Genomic DNA, 16,899 nt, shown 5'->3' on the forward strand with positions numbered 1-16,899 from the left:
TGTCCCTTGTCCCCCGGTGCCCCCGTGTCCCGGGGGGTCCCTTGTCCCCGTGTGGCCTCTGTCCCAAACGTCCCTTGTCCCCAAGGGTCCCATGTCCCTGGGATGTCCCTTGTCCCCAGGTGCCCCCATGACACTGCAGATGCCGTTTCTCAGGGGAGTCCCTTGTCCCCATGGGGGTGCTGTCCCCAGGGGTGTCCCTTGTCCCCAGGGGTGTCCCTTGTCCCATGGGTGTCCCTTGTCCCCAGGGGTGTCCCTTGTCCCTGTGTGGCCGCTGTCCCCAGGGGTGTCCCATGTCCCAGGGGTCCCGTGTCCCCAGCGTTGTCCCTTGTCCCCAGAGTCATCAGAGACACGCCTGAGGCTGCTGGAAAAGGGGCTTTAAATTAAATAAATTAACAGTGACAGTAATAACAATAACAGTAGCAGTAATGTTGTAGAAAAAGGTGCTGGCAGCAGCTGGAGTCGCTCCGGTGCCCGCGGCCACTCGCGGTGTCCCCAGGGAGCTCCTGGTCCTGCCGGTGGGGTCCTGCTGAGACCCGCTGAGGTCCCGGCCGTGTCCCCGCGGGCCGGGGGGTCCTGGGGGGCTCCCGAGGGTCCCTAACACGCGGGGACCCCCTCGAGGCGGGCGGCGACCCCGTCCAGGCAGCCGCGGAGCCGCGCCAGGGCCACCCCGGCCAGCGTGTGCGGGGCCTCGTTGGGCGGCGCGGGGGGCGCCGGGGGCGGCTCGCGGGGCGCGGGGCAGCCCAGCAGCGCGCCCAGCACGGCCAGCAGGCTGCGCAGGTTCTCCAGGTCGTTGGCCACCTGGGCCAGGCGCAGGTCGGCCCCGGGCAGCGCCGCCAGGAGCCGCTGGAACAGCTGGAGCCGCTGGGCGGCCCAGCCCAGCCCCGGGGGCGCCCCCCCGTCCGGGAGCGCCCCCTCCGGGACCCCCTCCAGGCCCGAGATGCGCAGGGTCAGCGGGAACAGCTGGGGGAACACACAGGGGGCGTCGGGGCTGGGGGGACCCCGGTTTGGGGCACCCCCAGCTATGGCTGTCCCTGCTTGGGGACCCCAACCCTCGGGGAACAGACCCCATCCCTAGGCGTGCAGACCCCAAATCTCCCCCAGACCCCATCCCTGGGCGTGCAGACCCCAAATCTCCCCCAGACCCCATCCCTGGGCGTGCAGACCCCAAATCTCCCCCAGACCCCATCCCTGGGCGTGCAGACCCCAAATCTCCCCCAGACCCCATCCCTGGGGGTGCCCGATTTGCGGTCAGACCCCCAGACCCACCTCGCCCCAGGCGCCCCTTCCTGGGGACCCCCCAAATCTGGGCACGGGGTCCCCCCCATGGCAGACCCCCCTGGAGACCCCACCCCACTTTGGGAAACAGGATCCCCCCCTAGTGAGGACCAGCCCCCCCAGTCTGGGACATGTGCCCCCCCCATTGTGGGTGTCCCCCCAGCCCCTCCCGGCTGTCACAGCCCCCCCCCCCCATTGTGGGGGTCCCCGGGGTCACCTGGAGCTGCTGCAGGCGCGTGCTGAGGGTCCGGGTCAGGGCCCGCGCGTCCGCCCGGACCCTCTCGAGCCGCACGGGGCGACCCCCGCCCACCGCCAGCGCCACCGCCAGGCACAGCAGCGCCCGCAGGGACGCACCGGGACCCCGCATCCCGCCGGCGGCCTCTGGGGAGCGGGGACACGGCTGTCACCCCAAACCCGCGCGGGTCAGCCCCGGGGCGCCGGGGGCAGCGCTGGTGTCCCCGGGGACGGGACAGCGCACCGGGACGGGCGGGAAGCGGCGCCGCTGGCGCACGGGGCGCTCGGCACGGTGGCACCGTGTCCCCTCCCGCACGTGCCGCTCGGGCCGTGTCCCTGACGCCTTCCCGGAGCCCTTTGGCACCTGTCACCAGCGCCACCGCGGCCCGGCCCTGACCACGCGGTGACAGCGACAGCGACAGCGCGGGCTCGGAGCGGGAGGGGACGGTCACGGTGCGCGCTGGGTCCCCGGGGCTGTGTCACCCCCGTGGGGGTACGGGACGGACACTGGGGGGACTTTGTCACCCACAGCTCCGGGATGGGGGGGACGCGGGGACGTGGGGGACACAGGGATTGGGGGGACACGGGAGGGAGGGACACAGGGATGCGGGAACGTGGGGGTGTGCTGGGACACGGGGACGGGAGAAACCGAGGGGACACGGGGACAGTGCCACTCACCGGAGCCTCGCACGCACTCGCTGAGCCTGGAAGGAGACGGTGCCGGTGATGGAGGGACACGGGGACCCCGCCAGTGCCACCAGCCCACCGGCCGGGCGGGGGCGGCCCGCGGTCCCCTGGGTCACCCCCGGTGTCCCCGCGGGGCCGGGGGACACGGCCGGTGGCACTGCCACCACCTCGGGGACAGCAGGGGCCGGGGGGGACAATGACGGGGACAAGGGGGTGCCCAGACCCCCCGGGAGCTTCGGTGCCAGCCAGGCCCGGGAGAGTGAACCCGCAGGTGCCCTGGGGACGGGGGGACACTGGGGACCCCCGGGGGTGACACAGCCCGAGACCCCCGGGGTGAGGGGACCGGGGGGATAACCCAGGGTGGGGGTCCCAGGGAGGGGGCGGGGGATGCCCCTGAGCGGGGTGTCCCTTCCACGGGGTCGGGGTGTCCCTGAGCGGGGTCGGGGTGTCCCTCTGTGGGGTTTGGGGTGTCCCTGAGTACCTGGGGGTGTCCCTCTGGGGGTTTGGGGTGTCCCTGAGCAGGGTGTCCCTCTGTGGGGTTTGGGGTTCCCTCCGGGGGTTTGGGGTCGGGCTCACCTGGTGGCCCCGCGGGTCCCGTCGGTCGCGGCCGTGGCTCCATCGCGCCGCCCCCGTTTATAGCGGCGGGGCCGCTCCCCGAGCGCTGCCCGCCCCCCCCGCCCCCCCGCGCTGCCCGGGCCGGGTCGGGCCGGGGGGGCCCGGACGCCTCCAGGGGGTCCCGCAGCAGGAGGAGCGCGGGGGGGGCCCGCGGCGAGCCGGGGACACCGGGATGGCTCGGGGGGGTCCCGGGGACGCGCGGGGGCTCCGGGGGGGTCCCGGTTTCCCAGTGCCCCCCCCGGTCCCGTCCCCCCCCGCGCATACGTGCCCAGGTGAGCGCAGCCCCGCGGTGACGCGTGCCCCGCGCGCCGTGACCGCGCACACGCGCCCGTGTCCCCCCGTGTCCCCCCGTGTCCCTCATGGCCCCGCGCGCCTCGCTCGGTGTCCCCCCACCCCACGTACCCCCAGTCTCCCCACAGCGTCCCCACGTCCTTCATGTCCCCTCCTCGTGTCCCCCCTGTGTCCCCCCGTGTCCCCTTCGTGTCCCCGCTTGTCCCCATAACCCCCCTCTGTATCCACCCTTGTCCCCCCGTGTCCCCGCGCGTGGCACTCGCACATCGGGCACGGGATGGGGACAAACCAGGGACAGCACCGGTGTCCCCAAGGGTCCCAGGTGTCCCCCAGGTGTCCCCAGGAGCCCCCAGACCCAGGGGACACCGTCAGGGTGACACGGGGGGGGGCGCTCTGTCGGGGGCACGGGCCACCCCCTCCCTGTCACTGGGGGGAACAGAGGGGTCCCGTCCCCACCTGTCCCTGTCACCCCCGGCCCGGGCTGTCCCCAGAGGGAGGGGCTGTCCCCGTGGGGGTCCCCGGGCGGGGCTGTCCCCGCGCTGGTGACGCCGCAGTTGGTGCCACCACGGCGGTGACACTCGGCAAACACCGCGGTGGCCCTTCCGGGAAGGGCGGCGGTGACACCGGTGACACCGGTGCCCGGCAGCCGCTGGCAGGGCCGCGGGGCTCTGGGGACACGCAGAGTGCCAGCACGGTGACCTGGCTGACGTCACGGCCTGTCCCCTCCCACCTGGCATCCCTCGTGTCCCGCTCCCGTCATCTCTGCCAGCACCTCGTGTGTCCCCAAACCTTGTCCCAGCGGCCCGTCCCCACTGTCCCGCATGTCCCCAGCCCTGTCCCCATCCCCTCCAGGGACCCGTCCCCGTCACCCCTGAGTGTCCCCAGGGGGTGGCTCGGCCACCGGGAGCCCTTGGGCCCCTCCCCCGTCACTGGGCAGCGATGGGGACCCAAACTGGGAGCACTGGGACCTGTTGTGCCCCCCCCCCCCCCCCCCCCGGCTTGGTGTCCCCCCGGCACCCCCAGTGTCACCTCCCCCCCGCCCTGGGGTGTCCCCAGTGTCACCCCCGCAGGTCCCCGGCCGTGCCAGGAGCTGCAGTGGCCTCGTGTCCCCATTCCTGCTGTCCCCCCCTCCCCAGCACTGCCCCCCGTGTCCCCGCTGTCCCCCAGCACTGCCCCCTGTGTCCCCGCTGTCCCCTCGCTGTCCCCCCACTCACCTGGGGTCCCCGCTGGCTCGGCCCCCCGCGGATGCTTTTTGGGGTAAGGGCTTCCTGGCTGGGGAGGGACAGCAAGCCCAGACCGCAAAAAGACCCGAGAGGGACAGGGACGGTGGCCCCCGGTGGCACCGCGGTGACAAGGGAGCAGGTGACAAGGAGGGACGGGGACGGGGACACGCGGAGCCCCCGGGACAGGGCCTGAGGTGGGACACGGCCCCCCTGACCCGAGGGCCCCGCCAGCCCCGGGCTGTCCCCTGTGCTGGGGACACTGCCACCCACCCCTGTGTGCCACCCTGTGTGCCACCCTGTGTGCCACACGTCACCTGCCGTGTGCCACCTGTCACGTGTGCGCTGCCATGGTCCTGGCACCCGTGAGAGGTGGCACAGAGGGACAGGGACATGTCACAGAGTGATGGGGACAGGGCACAACACCCTGACACCCTGGGGATGTGGCACAGAGGGATGGGGGTGACAGAGGGACAGGGATGGGGCATGGAGTGACAGGGACATGGCACCGAGTGATGGGGACGTGGCACAGCCCAGTGGGGACATGGGACAACATGGAGGAGATGTGGCTGTGATGGGGATGGCACAGAGTGACACAGATGTGGCACAGAGGGACAGGGACATGGCACAGAGTGACATGGATGTGGCACAGAGTGAGGTGACATGGCACACAGTGACATGGATGTGGCACAGAGTGACACGGGTGTGGCACACACACCAGGGGACATGGCGCAGAGCGATGGTGACATTGCACAGAGCGAGGTGACACGCACAGAGCAATGCTGATGTGACACAGAGTGATGTGGACACAAAACAGACACTGGGGATGTGGCACAGAGTGACATTAACATGGCACAGAGTGACATTAACATGGCACAGAGCGATGGTGGCACGGGACAGAGCAGTGCCACCAACTCCTACCAGTACATCCAGGGTGTCCCCAGGCTCCTGTCCCTCAGCCACCAGAGCACCAGGGGGTGGCAGGCAGAGGAGCCAGTCCTTGGTGTCACCGGTGGAGCCGTGCTCGGTGTCACTGCAGGAGCCATTGCTCAGTGTCACCAGCGGGGCCGGTGCTCGGTGTCACCTCAGGGGCTGTTGCTCAGTGTCATCAATGGGTCCAGTGCTTGGTGTCCCCTCAGGGACCCTTGCTCAGTGTCACCGTGGCTGCCAGGTCTGTGTGTCCCCCAGCACTGCAGGGACGTGGCCCATGGCTGATCCTGTCCTTGGTGCCACTGGCTAGGTGGCAGCGCCCCAATTCCAGGTGTCTGAGCCGTGTCCCAGGGCTGGTGACAGGACAAGCTCGAAGCTCCATGGCCGGGCAGTGTCCCCATGGCCCTGTGGCCGCTCTGTGACTCTGTGGATGGTCGCTGTCCCCATGGTTGGTCGCTGTCCCCATGGTTGGTCGCTGTCCCTGTGGTCACTTGGTGGCTCTGTGGATGGTTGCTGTCCCCATGGTTGGTCGCTGTCCCCTTGGTCACTCGGTGGCTCTGTGGATGGTCACTGTCCCCATGATTGGTCACTGTCCCCGTGGTTGGTCGCTGTCCCCATGGTTGGTCGCTGTCCCTGTGGTCACTCGGTGGCTCTGTGGATGGTCACTGTCCCCATGATTGGTCACTGTCCCCATGGTTGGTCGCTGTCCCCATGGTCACTCGGTGGCTCTGTGGATGGTCACTGTCCCCATGATTGGTCACTGTCCCCGTGGTTGGTTGCTGTCCCCATGGTTGGTCGCTGTCCCTGTGGTCACTCGGTGGCTCTGTGGATGGTCGCTGTCCCCATGGTTGGTCACTGTCCCCATGGTTGGTCGCTGTCCCCATGGTTGGTCGCTGTCCCTGTGGTCACTTGGTGGCTCTGTGGATGGTCGCTGTCCCCATGGTTGGTTGCTGTCCCTGTGGTCACTCGGTGGCTCTGTGGCCAGTCCGTGGCGATGTCCCCAGCTTGGGGTCCCAGGTGTCCCCAAGGTCCTTTGTGGGGGTCCCCTGCTGGTGGCACTCCGGGATCCCCGGGGCAGCTCCAGGGCTGGTGCCACCTGAGGTGCCACCCCAGGGACAGCAGGAAGCGGCTCTGAGGCCACCACTGATGGCTCCTCACCGACGTCACCTGGGCTGGGCTGAGGTGCCACCATCACCTGCCAGCAGTGAACGTGTCCCTGCTCCAGCCCACGTCATCCCCAGCCCCTGATCCTGCTCCACCCCAGGTCCCTGTTCCCCTCCCATGTCCCCGTCCCCAACCCACACTCCCATCCCCATCGGTGTCCCTGTCCCCACCCCATCCATGTCCCCACCCCGTGTCCCCATCTCCATGGCACTGTCTCCACCCCATATTCCTGTCCCCATCCCCATCCATGTCCCTGTCCCCATCCCCATCTCAAGTCCCCATCCCCATCCATGTCCCCATCCCCATCCATGTCCCTGTCCCCACCACAGGTCCCCTCTCCCACCCCTGTCCCCACCCTGCAGCCCCACCACGCAGGTGACAGGGATGGTGACGCTCTCCTGGCTGCCACCCCCATCCCTGTGTCCCCCTGGGCCAGCCCCAGCCAGAGTGGGACAGCCTGGGGGGACGCGGCCAAGGCCACCAGGGCCCTGTCACCCCTCGATCCCGGGGGGACATCCCTGCCACCCCCTGGTGCCGAGGGAGCCCCGTTTGGAGGGATGAAGGGGACACAGGGGACATCCCTTGGTGGCTGTGCCGGCGGGACCTGGGGGTGGCTCCCCCTCACCCGGGGGTCCCCCAGAGCTCGGGAGGGGCCCAGAGGGGATGGGGGGGACGCAGAGGGTCCCTGAGCGGTGCCGGCCCCGTGGGTGACCGCAAGGGGACAGTGACGGTGACAATGGCCGTGAGTGGCACAGACCTTTCCAGATCCGCCAGGGCGGCTCTGGGGTCCCTGGGTGGGGAGGGCGGTGCCGCCCCCCGAGGGGGGCTCTGTGTGACCCCCCCGGGGGCAGCTGGAGCCGAGGGACCCCCGGCGCCCCCCTGGGACAGAGGGGACATGGGGGGGGCAGGGAGCGGCTCCGGGGGTGTCACGGGGGGGTCCCGGTGGGGTAGGGGGTGTGGGTGCAGGGCGGGCACCCCCGGGTCAGCACATGGGGAGGGGGGGGTCCTGGGGGGTGACACTGGGGGTCCTGGGCCGTGGGAGGGGGGGCACGGCCGGGGGGGCCGGGGCAGAGCGGGGGGGGGTCACGGGCTGGGGTGGGGGCAGGGGGGATCCCTTGGGTCGGGGGCTTTGGGGTCCAGGGGTCCCGGGGGGCTGCAGGGGGGGCTGGGGGGGTGCCGGGGGACTGCGGAGCGGGGTCCGGGAGCTCCCGGGGCGCCGGGACGGGGCTCGGGCCCCCGGGGGTCCCGGGGGGCTCTGGCGGCCCCCCCTCCCGCCTGTGCTGTGCTCGGACGGGCAGGGCGGGGGTCCCGGAGGGGGCGGGCGGGGGTCCCGGGGTTAGGGGGGGCGTCCCCGGGGTGGGGGCAGATCCGGGGTGGGGGGGGTCCCCTGGGCGGAGCGGGGGTGGGGCGGGGGGGGCACAGGGGGATCCCGACCCCCCCCCGGCCCCTCGGTCCTACCTGGAGCTGCGGCCGCGCTGCGCTGGGCGCGGGCCCGGGGGGGGCCGGGGGTCCCGGGGGGGCCCCGCGGCGGCCGCGCTCGCCCCGGCGGCGGCGATTGACCCGCATTGACGTCACTGCGTCATCAGGGTTCCCCTGGAAACACGCGGGGGCTAAAAATAGCCCGGGGGGGCGGGGGGGCGGGGCGGGGGGCGGCCCCCCCTCCCCCGCGTCTGCCGCTATTCTGGGGACAAAGCGACAAATTTAGAGCGGGAGGCCACTCCCGGCACGGGGACACCCCCGCGGGGGGGTGCGGGACACGGGGGGCGGACACCGGGACACCCCTGGGGCACGGGGGGACGGACACGGGGACAAGGGAGGGACACGGGCGGGCAAGCACGGGGGGCACGGACACAGAAACAGCGACAAGAGGGGGCACCGCCACAGGGGAAGGCGACAACCGGGGATCAAGGGGACACCGGGAGGCAGGGCAAGGGGACACTGGGAACTGGGGACGCCGGAACATGGGGACATGCGGGTAGTGGGACACTGGCACGTCACGATATGGGGACACTGAGACCCTGGGACAAAGCGACACAGGGACATGGGGACACCGGGACAGGGGGACGTGCGGGTACTGGAACACCGGCACGTCAGGATATGGGGACACCGGGACAGGGGGACACAGGGACATGGGGACATGGGTGTACTGGGACACCGGGACACAGGGACATGGGGACACTGGGACACCGGGAAGTGGGGACACTGGGACATGCAGACACGGGGACACCGGGACATTATGGGGACATGGGGGTAACTGGGACGCTGGGAGAGGGGACACTGGGACAGGCGGACATGGGGACACTGGGAGAGGGGACAGGGTACAGGACGAGGGAACAGGAACAGGGACGGGCGGGGACAGGGATGGATGGGGCGGGACGGTCACAGCTGCAATGGGGCCGTAATGGGGTGGGGCCGTAATGGGGTGGGGCCGTAATGGGGTGGGGCTGTACTGGGCTGGGCTGTACCCGCACTGGTCCGTACTGGGATGGGTTATACTGGGATGGGTTATACTGGGATGGGTTATACTGGGATGGGCTGTACCCGCACTGGTCCATACTGGGATGGGTTATACTCGGTTATAATGGGTTGGGTTATACTGGGATGGGCTGTACTCGCACTGGTCCATACTGGGATGGGTTATACTGGGTTATACTGGGATGGGCTGTACCCGCACTGGTCCATACTGGGATGGGTTATACTGGGTTATACTGGGATGGGCTGTACCCGCACTGGTCCCTACTGGGATGGGTTATACTCGGTTATAATGGGTTGGGTTATACTGGGATGGGCTGTACCCGCACTGGTCCATACTGGGATGGGTTATACTGGGATGGGCTGTACCCGCACTGGTCTGTACTGGGATGGGTTATACTGGGTTATACTGGGATGGGCTGTACCCGCACTGGTCCGTACTGGGATGGGTTATACTGGGATGGGTTATACTGGGTTATACTGGGATGGGTTATACTGGGTTATACTGGGATGGGCTGTACCCGCACTGGTCCCTACTGGGATGGGTTATACTGGGTTATACTGGGATGGGCTGTACCCGCACTGGTCCCTACTGGGATGGGTTATACTGGGATGGGTTATACTGGGATGGGCTGTACCCGCACTGGTCCCTACTGGCCGCGCTGTTCTGTGTTTGCCGTTTCCGCCGCTCCCGCCAGGTGGCGCCATTTCCCTTCCCGTTCGGGCCGACGGAGCCCGCCCGGTACGGACCAGTACGGACCAGTATGGCCCCGGTACGGACCAGTACGGACCAGTATGGCCCCGGTACGGACCAGTGCGGACCAGTATGGCCCCGGTACGGACCAGTACGGACCAGTATGGGCCCGGTACGGACCAGTACAGAGCAGTACGGACTGGTAAGGACCAGTATGGGCCCGGAACGGACCAGTACGGACCAGTATGGGTCCCGTACGGACCAGTACAAGCCAGTACAGACCAGTTCGGACCACTACAGACCAGTAGAGCCCAGTAGCCTTCTCCACCATCCAGCAGCACCCCTGCACCTGCAGACCCCCAGATACACCCAGAGGCCTTGAGGGACCCCCAGAGATCTCCCGGCCCCCCCTTGCAGACGGAGTCAGAAACTCCCAGGGCCCCGTAAAGCCGCCCAGAGCCCCCCCAGACATGTCCAGAGACCGCCCACCCTGCCAGAGCCCCGGCTGGGGCAGGGGAGGGCGGCCGGGCTGGGGACAGGAGAGAATGTGGGACAAGGGACAGCCCCCCCTGCCCTCCCACTCCCGTTAATTACGATCGTTGCCCGGCGTTAATTATCGATCCACCCGCTCCATGTTAATTGGCTTTGGATTCAATTAGCGCTGCCCCCTCCAGCCCCTCCCACCCCGGAATCGATCCGCGGCGCGGGGACAGCGGGGACAGCGCGAGGGGGGCACCGGCGGGGTTGGGGTGACCCTGGGGTGGGGTGCGGGTGACAGGGGGAGCCCGGGGGGCTCTTCCGGGGGTGCTGCCGCCCCTCCGGTCATGTTGGGGTTCAGGGGTCGCACTGGGGAGGGATCCAGGTTTGGGACCCAGAGCTGAGGTTCAGGGTCTGGAGCCACTCTGGGACCCCTAAATCTAGGGGCTGAGTGGGGGTCCAAGGTCAGGAGCTGGTTTGGGGTCCCAGGGTGGGGAGGGTCTACAATTGGGTCCCAGGTTTGGGGTCCAAAGGAGGGACCAGCAGATGGGACCCAGGGTGAGGTCCCAGAATGGGGTCCAGATTTGGGGGCCGCACTTGGCTCCGGGGGGGCTTGGCTGCTGTTCTTGGGGCTGTCCCCATCCCCCTCCATGCCCCCCAGAGCCAGGACAGGGCCGGGGGTCCCAGGGCTGCACCCCCAGAGACCCCCCCCCAACCCCCAGTGCCCAGCCTTGGTCTGAAGGGGTGGGGGGGCTGTTCCCAGCACAGAGGAACCCCGAAACACCAGAAAACACCAGGACGCTTCACTACGTTTATTGGGCCTCTGCAGCGTTAAATACAGGCCAGGCTTTGGGGGGCCGGGGGGCTGAGGGTGCCCCTCCCCCCGGAGCACGCCCCCCTGGGCGCCCCCCCGGGGGCGGGGCCGGGCGGGGGGGCCCGGGGGGTCGGGGGCACCCCCAGGGCCCCCCCGGCCCCTCAGCGGCTGTAGCCGAACTCGTCGGCGTCGTCCGCGCGGAAGTCGCCGTAACGCCACAGGTTCAGCTGGGGGAACGGGGGGACACGGCGGCGTCACGGGGGCTCCCCCGCAGCCGGGGGCCACCCCGGGGGTGCCGCCCCCGGCCCCCGCCCCAGGATGTGCCCCACACCCCCCCCCCCCCCCATCTGGGGTCCCCCCACTCACCCGGGCGCTCTTGGCCGCCTCCTGCGCGTTCAGGTACTCGGTGACCTGGGGGGACAGCCCTGGGTGACCCCGCGGCCCTTGGGGGGCTGGGGACACCCCTGGGGTGGGACAGGGACCCCCCGTCCTTCTGTGGCTCCCTCTGCCCACAGGGGATGGGGGTGGGGTGACCTCCCCAGCCTGGCCCCAAGGGGGACTCGGGGGTTTGAGGGTGGTGGGCAGCACCGGGAGGTGGGGGGACCCCCATAGTCCCAATGACCCCATAGTCCCAATGACCCCATAGTCCCAATGGGGCAGCAGCTGGGCTGGGATGGATCAGCACCAGCGGTGGTGGTGGGGGGACAGGGACCCCTCAGCATCCACCCAACATCCCCAGCATCCCCAGCATCCCCAGAACCCACCCCACAGCCCCCAACAGTCCCCCCACCCCTCAAGCACCCACCTCAGGCCTCCCAAAAACCCACCCAACATCCCAGCACCCACCAAGAGCCTCCAGCCCCTCCAAACACCCCGAGTACCCACCCAACACCCCCAGAACAACCCCCCAGCACCTCCAGCACCTCCAGCACCCACCCAACACCCAGAACAACCTCCCAGCACCTCCAGCACCCACCCAACACCCCCAGAACAACCTCCCAGCACCTCCAGCACCTCCAGCACCCACCCAACACCCAGAACAACCCCCCAGCACCTCCAGCACCCACCACTTTCTGGAACTGCCTCTCCTTGCGGGGCTCCACCATCACCAGCCCCTCCTTGACCAGCCCCAGCCCCACGTCGCTCTTGGAGTCAGCAAACTGCAGGGTGACGTGGGGACAGCCGGGCCCCAGGTGCTCCACGTTGAGCAGGCACTGCGTGTTCTGGATGTCCCTCACCACGCTGTCCACGGCGTCCGCCCGCGCCTCCTCCTGCGCCCGCACCCGTCACACACCCGCGGGGACACCCCGGCCATGGGGACACCCCGGCCCAGCAGGGACACCCCACCCAGCAGGGACACCCCACCCAGCAGGGACACTCTGGGCCACCAGGAACACCCCACAACCTTGGAACCCCCCCGTGGCTTCTGGGGACACCCCACACCCACAGAGACACACCATGGCCTTTGGGGATCCCCCAGACCCTCAGGGAGCCCCCATGTCTGTCAGGGACCCCCAAACCCTCAGTGATCCCCTGTGGCCTTCAGGGACCCCCCAGACCCCCAAGGATCCCCCCAACCCCCAGACCCCAGGGACCACCGGGTGTTTTGGGGACACCCACAACCCACCGTGGGCTTGGGGTATCCCTGGGATTGGGGTGTGGGGGGTGCTGGGGTTAGTGTCATCAGGGTTTTGGGGTTACCCTGGGATCACAGGTCAGGGTTGGGGTCGGGGCATACACTGGGGAGCTGGGGTTGGTGTTTGGGGTCAGGTGACACAGGTGGGTCTCAGGTTCAGTGTTCCCAACTGGGACCAGTTTGGGGGTGATGGTTTGGGGTCCAGATTGTGGTCCCAGGGTTGGGGCCCATGGGCAGGACATAGGGTGGAGGTTCGAGGTCAGGGATCACAGTGGGGGCCCAGGTGTGGGGTGACAGCAGGAGCCCCCCTGTACTCACATCCTGCGGCACCTGGATGAAGGCAAAGGTGTACTCGGTGGCCTGGGGCGGCAGCACCCGCGGGGAGAACGCCGGGGGCAGCGGGGCCAGGCGGCTGGGGGGCAGCGTCTCCTTCTGTGGGGACACCAGGGGGACACCAGGGGACATCAGAGAGGGGAGACAGCGAGAGGGGACACCAGGGACACCAAGGGGATGGATGGATGGATGGATGGATGGATGGATGGATGGATGGATGGATGGATGGATGGATGGATGGATGGATGGATGGATGGATTGATGGATGGATTGATGGATGATGGATGGATGAGGAATGGATGGATGGATGGATGGATGGATGGATGGATGGATGGATGGATGGATGGATGGATGGATGGATCCACAGATGGATGGATGGATGGATGATGGATGGATGGATGGATGGATGGATGGATGGATGGATGGATGGATGGATGGATGGATGAAGGATGGATGGATCCACAGATGGATGGATGGATGGATGGATGGATGGATGGATGGATGGATGGATGGATGGATGGATGAAGGATGGATGGATCCACAGATGGATGGATTGATGGATGGATGGAGGGCAGTTTTCCCCCCCGTTTCCCCGGTGCCACTCACGTTGCCGTAGTCAATGTAGAAAATGTGCACTTTGCCACCCGACTCCACCTTCTCCACCCGGGCGCGGTACCTGCAGAGCAGGAGGGATTTTGGGGATTTGGTTCTCACCCCACACCCCACTGCTGCCCTGGCCCAGCCCGTGGGCTCAGCCCGTCCCCTCCTCACCATTCCCCGTCGACGAACTTGGCGATGCAGAAGTCGCCGCGGCGCGGGACGAAGGAGCCCTCCACGGGCGGGTGGGCGCCCACCTCGGCGCGCATGTTCTCCATCAGCTTCTCCAGCTGGGCGCCTGCAGGGCCCCGGATATCCAGGATAAACCCCCAGCCCCATCCCCAGCCTGACCCCAATCCCGCCCCTCAGTGTGGCCCCAAAGCCTGAACCCCAAGTCCCAACAATGGCTTCAACACCAGATCCCAAACCTGGACCTCAATCCCAGACCCTGCCCCAAGACCTTTGGACCCCAAACCTGGATCCCAATCATGGACCCCTATCCTGGTCCCAAAAATGGCCCTGGGGGGTGGAGGGGTGACCCCACATCACCCGGGACACACAGATTTGGGTGTTACCCACCAAAGCCACAGATCCACATCCCAGCCAACTTGCCCCACCACCGGTCTGGGGAGCACCTCTGGATGCTGGGGGGGCCCTGGTGTCCCCCCGTACCTGTCTCCACATCCTGCACATAGAAGTGGAGGTCGTCGGTGATCTCGGTGACAAACACGGGTTTGTAGTTGGCCGTGCGCTCCTTCTCCTCCAGCACCGGCACCACCTCCTCCACCGGCGTCTCCTCGTAATGGGACCACACCTGGGGGGACACGGGGACCCCTGCCACACTCCAGGTGACAGCAATGGGAGGGCGGGGGGCTGGACCCGGCAGTGGAACATGGCCAGGCCTCAGCCTGGGGGGGTCATGTCCCTGGGGTGGGACATCCCTGGGGTGGGACATTCCTGGGCTGAGACATCCCTCATCTGGGACATCCCTGGGCTGGGACATCCCTCATCTGGGACATCCCTGGGCTGGGACATCCTGTGGTGGGACATCCCTGGGGTGGGACATTCCTGGGCTGGGACATCCCTCATCTTGGGACACCTCTTGGCATGCAACCATCCTCTCTCGGGGTGGGGACATCTATCTCTAGGAGTGGGGACATTCCTTTGGGTGGAACACCTCTTGGAATGGGGACATCCATCATGGTGGTGTGGGACATCACCTCTTGGTGTGTGGGCACCCAGTGGGTGGGAACATTAATCGGGGTTGTGACATTTCCTGCAGTGGGGCCATCAGCTCTTGGGGTGGGGAATCCCTTTGCACAGGGACATCCCTTGGGACGGGGACATCCCTTGGCACGGGGACACCCCTCACAGTGGGAACATCTCTTGGCATGGAGACACCTCCTGGATTGAGGCCACCCCTTGACACGGGGACATCCTTTAGTGGGCACATCTCAGGGTGGGGACATCGGTGTGGTGGGGCCATCTTTTGGGATGGGGCCATGTCTCTGGGGTGGTGACACTGCTGGGGCGGGTCCCCTGGCCCCCCTCACCTTCTCCTTCCTCTGCTTGGCCGCGTCCTGGGCCGCCAGCAGGGCCTTGCAGTAGGGGCTGCGCTCGGCCGTGAAGTGGACGCGGGACAGCGCCTGCTCCACCAGCGCCACTGACAGGTTCACGCCCTCGATGTGCAGCCACCCAATGAAATTCCCGGCCTTGTCCATGCTCTCCACCTCCACCTCAACCTGAGGGATCCCAGGAATCTCATGAGCTGTGGGCTCCTGTCCCCATCCCAGCCTGCCCCAGCTGCCACCTACTCCCAGCACTCCGAGCTCGCCCAGGTGGGGCCCCCCCAGTCACCTCCCTGCACCCAGCCTGGACCAGGGACCTGAGGTGGGGGACAAGGGACATGGGGGACCCACCCATGGGGTACACAAAGCCACCAGGTCCTGCCATATCCTTTATCCCATTCCACCCTGGGTATCCCAACCTGAGAATCACACCCCGGGAACCACACCCCGGGAACCACACCCTGGGTATCACACCCTGGGAATCACATCTCCCCCTGGGATGGGTGGGACTTGTGGCCAGTGTGGCCCTGGGGACAGCACATGGCACAGGACAATGCCAGGCGTGTGGCCGAGGCACTGGGGACAGCGAGGTTTGGGTCCAGGGTGACATGGGCCACACCACGATGGTTCAAACCCCAGCCATGGCCTTTGCCCCCTCAGTGGGGATTGGCTTTGCCAGTGCTGCCACATGGAGCCTGTCCCAGCCCTGAGCTCACCCATCCCACCACAACTGCTTCCGCTGCTTCCCAAAGCCTGGAGGTGTCCCCGTGTCCTCACACTGCGGTGGCTGTGGCACCTCACTGGACATGGCACTGAAACCGGCCATGGCACCTCACTGGACACGGCACCATGCTGGCCATGGCACCAAAACTGGCCATGGCACCAAAACTGGCCATGGCACCCCACTGGACATTGCACCACACCAACCATGGCACCAAAACTGGCCATGGCATCATATCAGACACAGCATTGCACTGGCCACGGCACCTCACTGGATATGGCACCACGCTGGCCATGGCACTGCACTGGACACAGCACCACATTGGACATGGTTCCACACTGGACACAGCACTGCACCGGACACAGTGCCACACTGTCCATGGCACCACACCGGACATGGCACTGAAAATGGCCATGGCACCAGCCCAGACATGGCACCTCACCAGACACAGCACTGTCCACAGCCACTGCACCGGACATGGCACCGCTCTGGACATGGCATCACACCAGACACGGCACCGCACTGTCCATGGCACCACACTGGACACGGCACTGCACCAGACATGGCACCAGGCTGTCCATGGCACCACACCAAACACAGCACCACACCAAACACAGCACCACACCAAACACGGCACTGCACCGGACGTGGCACTGCACTGGACACCAAACTGCACTTGCCAAGGCCGGTGTGTGGCAGGGACATGGCCCCAGGCCACTCGCTGTCCCCAGGGCTGCCAGTGCCAGGCTGGTCCCTGGGGTCAGCACGTTGTGCACGCCTCTGGCACCTCCCCAGTGCCTCAGGGTGACAACAGTGTCCCTGTCCCCCTTGTCACCAAGGCGTCACTGGCCAGGGGATATGCAGGACATTGATGGACTCAGGGACAAGATGTGGCAACTGCAGTGGACAGGGAACAGGTGGGACCCACAGGAGGCCACCAGGTCCTGCAGCTTTTGGGGGGGACATCATCAGAACAGCTGCAGCCCCCTGGGGACATGCCACCATCATGGGGACAGTGACTCCAGTGAGGAAGGACAGGAGGGTCCTGGGGTGCCCCCATGCACTGCCAGACAGGATGTCCCAGAGGGGCCACCAGCCCCACAGAGGTCCCCAACACCCAGTGGCGGCACTCAGGTGACAGCTCCAAGTGCCACCAGTGCCACCAAGTGCA

The 16,899-nt window shown here is 67.5% G+C and overlaps 2 protein-coding genes across 3 annotated transcripts in view; both read right to left on the bottom strand.

Annotated features, from left to right (window-relative positions):
- Positions 1 to 359: 359 nt before the first annotated feature.
- Positions 360 to 3,146, bottom strand: LEP (leptin). Of its 2 annotated transcripts, XM_036400963.1 has the most exons (3): positions 2,188 to 3,146; positions 1,493 to 1,656; positions 360 to 960 (listed from the first exon to the last, which is right to left on the bottom strand). In XM_036400963.1, exons 2-3 carry the CDS (start codon positions 1,640 to 1,642, stop codon positions 595 to 597), a joined length of 516 nt encoding a protein of 171 aa, XP_036256856.1. In that variant the 5' UTR covers positions 1,643 to 1,656; positions 2,188 to 3,146; the 3' UTR covers positions 360 to 594. The 2 variants fall into 2 exon arrangements, with proteins under 2 accessions (XP_036256856.1, XP_054370815.1); XM_054514840.1 differs by lacking the exon at positions 2,188 to 3,146 and having other exon boundaries at positions 1,493 to 2,146.
- A 7,710-nt stretch (positions 3,147 to 10,856) lies between these two features.
- LOC118697883 (staphylococcal nuclease domain-containing protein 1) overlaps positions 10,857 to 16,899 on the bottom strand; it is an 81,743-nt gene continuing 75,700 nt past the window's right edge. The window contains exons 17-24 of the mRNA XM_036400879.2: positions 14,993 to 15,181; positions 14,112 to 14,253; positions 13,614 to 13,737; positions 13,449 to 13,518; positions 12,828 to 12,941; positions 11,941 to 12,144; positions 11,240 to 11,284; positions 10,857 to 11,100 (exon numbers count right to left, since the gene is read on the bottom strand). Coding sequence (XP_036256772.1) covers positions 11,035 to 11,100; positions 11,240 to 11,284; positions 11,941 to 12,144; positions 12,828 to 12,941; positions 13,449 to 13,518; positions 13,614 to 13,737; positions 14,112 to 14,253; positions 14,993 to 15,181 — 954 coding nt within the window. The 3' untranslated portion in view covers positions 10,857 to 11,034. The remainder of the gene's footprint in view (positions 11,101 to 11,239; positions 11,285 to 11,940; positions 12,145 to 12,827; positions 12,942 to 13,448; positions 13,519 to 13,613; positions 13,738 to 14,111; positions 14,254 to 14,992; positions 15,182 to 16,899) is intronic.

The sequence above is a fragment of the Molothrus ater genome, chromosome 5 (genome assembly GCF_012460135.2).
Source record: "Molothrus ater isolate BHLD 08-10-18 breed brown headed cowbird chromosome 5, BPBGC_Mater_1.1, whole genome shotgun sequence".
Classification (NCBI taxonomy): Eukaryota; Metazoa; Chordata; class Aves; order Passeriformes; family Icteridae; genus Molothrus; species Molothrus ater.

Excerpts from the sequence above, each read along its gene's own strand:
- LEP (XM_036400963.1), bottom strand. The coding sequence starts at position 1,642 with ATGCGGGGTCCCGGTGCGTCCCTGCGGGCGCTGCTGTGCCTGGCGGTG. Across the intron at positions 961-1,492 it reads CGCGCCTGCAGCAGCTCCAG|CTGTTCCCGCTGACCCTGCG; the intron begins GTGACCCCGGGG and ends GTGTTCCCCCAG.